The 4,690-nt window shown below is 38.8% G+C and overlaps 1 protein-coding gene across 1 annotated transcript; it reads right to left on the bottom strand.

Moving 5' to 3' along the window:
• Positions 1 to 854: 854 nt before the first annotated feature.
• Positions 855 to 4,690, bottom strand: HELRODRAFT_165024 (hypothetical protein; the record flags this gene model as incomplete). Its single annotated transcript, XM_009030930.1, has 4 exons — positions 855 to 1,192; positions 2,278 to 2,403; positions 4,255 to 4,421; positions 4,569 to 4,690. The coding sequence occupies 4 exons, from the start codon at positions 4,688 to 4,690 to the stop codon at positions 855 to 857; spliced, it is 753 nt and encodes a 250-aa protein (XP_009029178.1).

Raw genomic sequence — 4,690 nt, 5'->3', positions numbered from 1 at the left:
AAAATTTACTTGTAATAAAAAAATAAAACTATGATGTGTTATGTATAGCATTGTATTTTTGTATAATATATGCTAGTGTTTCTCAAAGTGGGCAATAGCGCCCCCTTGTGATCGCTAAAGTCTAACTGTGGGACGGTGACAGGTTTTGGCAAAATTTGAGAACTTCAGAAGTTTTATGTTTATATATAGATCATTTTTTGTTTTGGGATTACAAAAACCATATTTTTGAACCAGTTAAAATCTTTTTCCATGCTAACCTGGCGGATACCCATCGAAGTTACTGTCAATTCGTAAACGAAGCTCAAAATCTTCCAGACGCAAAGAAATGTATTAGCAAATTTGTAAAAAAGCAAAGAATACAACAAAATACAATTTAAAAAAAGGCTAAAATTATCAGAATTTTTATAAGAAATATACAAAAAATTGATGAAATTGAAATAACAAAAAAAGATGTGTGTTGTGTTTCGTTGTTTTGAAGAGTTGAAATATCTTCGCCATTTCTAACTGTTGCTTCGACATCATTTCAGCAAACATCTTCATCATCTCCTTCATTTCCGCCATTCTGCTAATTAGTATTCACCGTAAACCATGAAAAATCCTGTCGACTGCGCCACTGTTCTGTTTCGTTGTTTTGAAGAGTTGAAACACAAACTAAATAGAAAACAATAAGCGTAATGTACGTATACTAATTTATTACGTAAAATAAATATAACGTTCTATAACCAAACGAATTGAAACGAATTGAAAGAACTAAAAAGCATGTCACAGTAAAAGTCACATTGTACATTAATTATCGCCCAAAAACAAATAGAATAAATAGTGATGTGCCCTACACATAACACCTCCCCAACAAGCTAAAGTTTGTGGGAAAACTTATGACGTATACGTTCCGATCTTCTTGGGAGAAACATCGGGTCGAAAAGCACTTGACTATTTTCAGGCGTGGCGGGTTTGACGATTGAATGCCTTGAATCAAATTGGGACTGGGACCCAGTGATTTCCCCTTGGTCGCCATTTTGGTTGGCACCGTATCTAGGACGGATTTGCTCTAAGTGTCGTTTCCATAGAAGACCATGTGGGATCGATTTCACCAATATGTGTCTTCGACCTAATCTTCGAACAACTTTTGCAGGAACCCATCTGGCTTGGCGATCTCTTCTTGGGCCATAGTACTTGACATAACACGGTTGACCTATCGAAATCGAACATTTCACTCTCTTTCCCTTTTAAAATTTGTCGGAGAATATCAATTTTAGTTCGTATTTGCCTGCCATGCAGTAATTGAGTTGGCGAAAGACCGGTTGAAAAAGGAGTTCTTCTGTATTGCATGAGGAACTCTCGTAAACCAGCATCGGTCGGCAATGTTGATTTTGCCATAGACCTTTTGAAAGTTTGAACGAACCTGACCATTAGTCGCCGGGTGGTATGGGGCGCCTGTAAGGTGCTGAATCTTTCAAATAAAGTTAAAATTTTGGATTTTCACCCGATGGTAAGCGACTCAACACATCTGCATTTCCGTGTTCTGAAGTCTTCCTGTATTTAATCGTGTAGTCGTCATCTACTTTGTCTTGTATTGCAAAAGGAACAGTTCGTGGTTGTCTGAAAACTGGTGTTGTATTTTCTCGGAATTTGATGTCCAATTCAACATTCTTTAGACAACCGAGACTAGGATCAAAAATCTTTTTGAATTCCAAACATAACTTTTCACAATCGTTTGTCAACTTTGAAAAGTTTGAGCATGAAATTGTATTTATCTGGTCTCCCAGCATCTTGTTGATATCTATTTATAAATCTTTAATTGATCTTCGACCGATTAAATTTAAACCCTGAATGTCTGTTACGTTAATTTTTATGAATAGTTTCCAGTCTAAACTATTTGAAATCGTGGCAACTACTGAGCAAGCACCTCTGACTGGGATTTTATTGCCGGTTGCTGAACGATACTGAGAACTTACTGGAACCAAAGGAGGGGAACCTAAATCTTCCCAGACGCTGACATCGCAAAAATTTTATCTGGAACCACTGTCCACTTCAAAAGTTTTGTTGAAATTCTTAAAATGTAGCTCTAGCTGCAGTTATCATCATCTTTAATAGTTTTTATGGTTAAGACGTTTCTTTTGAATTTTGCAGCGAAACACACTTGCTTTACGTGACCCATTTTATTGCAGTATGAGCATTTCATCCCGTTGGAGGAACAATCTGAGGCCCAGTGGCCATGTTTTCCACATCTGTGTCATGACGAATTGGAATTTGGATGGGACTTTCCAAAATTTCTACCTGGTTTAAAAGTCCCTTTTGGATCTTTCATCATCCCTTTTGCATGAACCCCCGTGTTACCTCTGGAATGTACCAGCAGAACCGTATCACTGTGAGATGTACCCTCATAGACCGTGTCCTTAGCTACTGTTGCTGCCCTTTCAATTTCATTCGCAATTTCTATAGCTTTGGAAAAGAAAAGCTGAGTTTCTGGAATCCTGAAAAGAGCTTTCAAAATTGCTTCATTTTGAATCTTGCAAATAAAATTTGTCCTCAACGCTTCATCTAATGGGTTTTCAATATTAATAAAATCACATGTAGCTGCAGACTGTCGAATTCGGTTAGCTAATTCTTGAACTGATTCGCCCGGTTTTCTTTTGCAGTTTGTCCAAAATTTGTAACGTTGCCTAATCAGAAAAGTTGAAGGGTTGAAAGCTGAATTTATATATTAGACCATCTCCTTGAAATCCAATGAGTTTACATCACGAGGTGGAGACATTTGTTTTGAAACCGTCTCCAGGGTTTTATATATGTCTGAACTCTGATTTGTAAGAAATACCTGAGCTGCCTTTTGCTTCGAGACTGAATTGGCCAGCAAGAAAGTCTCAAACCTTTTGATGTAGTCTTTGAACAACTCCTTTTCGGGCTGGAATGATTCGAATTTCGGTACTGGCGTGGCTTGAAAAGATTGCAATATCTTCGCCATTTCTAACTGTTGCTTCGACATCATTTCAGCAAACATCTTCATCATCTCCTTCATTTCCGCCATTCTGCTAATTAGTATTCACCGTAAATCATGAAAAATCCTGTCGACTGCGCCACTGTTCTGTTTCGTTGTTTTGAAGAGTTGAAACACAAACTAAATAGAAAACAATAAGCGTAATGTACGTATACTAATTTATTACGTAAAATAAATATAACGTTCTATAACCAAACGAATTGAAACGAATTGAACGAACTAAAAAGCATGTCACAGTAAAAGTCACATTGTACATTAATTATCGCCCAAAAACAAATAGAATAAATAGGGATGTGCCCTGCACATAACAATGTGTAAGAGAGCTCTGAAGCCTGACCATGCCTTGATGATATCATTTGTAAGTCCAGACGGACCAGCCGCTTTACCCATCTTCATTGCCTTCAGCGCATCCGTAAGCTCCTCAACTGTGATGCCCTGAATCGGTCCTTCCACCAGAAGTGCATCAAAGTCCACACCAATAGGGTTTGTTTCATTCAATAACTGATCGAAGTAATTCTTCCAATGATCCATCACTTCATTCCACAAGGTTATTATGGTGCCTTTATTATTCTTTATGCATGTGGCACCAAATATATCTTTTTTCAATCTTTTGGTAGAGTGATCGAATTTGTTCGCCTTTACTTCCAGTCAGCCATACCTTGCATTTATTTGCACAAGATATCACAACCTGAAATTTCGCTTATGAGTTCTTTGATCGAGGTATGGCTGACTTGTCTTTCGATCTTCATCAGTCATCGTCTTCTGCCATTGTTTGAAAGCTGCTTTCTTACTGGCAACAGCATTTTACACAGTCTCATTCTACCACCAAGTTTCGCGGTTGTGCTGGCGTTTTGGTCTAGATTTTCCACATACAGCTGTTGCAGCGTTCACCAGGGTGTCCTAAAAATATTTCCAGGTTATGTGTTCTCCAGACGATCCGATCCAACTGTGCCGATACCAACTCCTCGAATTTCTCCCTGAACATGGGGTTCTTTAGTTTCCAGGGCGGGGCGTCACAGGGCGTGATGGTTCCATGATCATATCAGCCACCAGCAATCGATGTTGAGAGATGCATCCTTCGCCTGGAATGACTTTTGTATTCCTGAATAGTCGTCTGTGTTGTTGTCTGACAACAATGAAGTCAATTTTTGTGCATGACATCCCGTTTTTTTATGTGATCAAATGTTCTGCCCTCTTTTTGAAATAGGTGTTCAACAGAGAGAGTTCATGGCTTTCAGCAAATTCCAGAATCCGTATACCGTCTTCGTTTTGAGACCCATAGCCAAAGCCTCCATGGAAACCGTGGAACTCATTTGCTTTATTTTCAACATGGCCGTTGAGGTCGCCACATATCAATGGTATCTCTGATGATGGTATATGAGATTGAGTTCCAGAAGTCACTTTTGGCGTCTTCAGATATACCGGTCTGAGGTGAATATGCAGAAAAAACTGTCAGAACCTGTTTTCCCATTCTGAGTTTAACCAGCATTAGGCGTGAGCTGATTCGAACCACCTCCAGTATATTTGGTGCTAGTGATTCCCGTATGAAAATTCCCACTCCATTTTGGCTAACTTTTGGCCATTCCAGAACAACTTGTAACTCCCAATGAAAGAGACATCATTTGATTTCCATCTTGTTTCCTGTAGAGAACAGATGTCAACCCTTCGTCTTTCCAGCATGTCGACGATCTCCAT

Source organism: Helobdella robusta (assembly GCF_000326865.2).
Source record: "Helobdella robusta unplaced genomic scaffold HELROscaffold_7, whole genome shotgun sequence".
NCBI lineage: Eukaryota > Metazoa > Annelida > Clitellata > Rhynchobdellida > Glossiphoniidae > Helobdella > Helobdella robusta.
The sequence above is the reverse complement of the archived record's forward strand: the minus strand, read 5'-3'. Positions and strand labels throughout refer to the sequence as shown.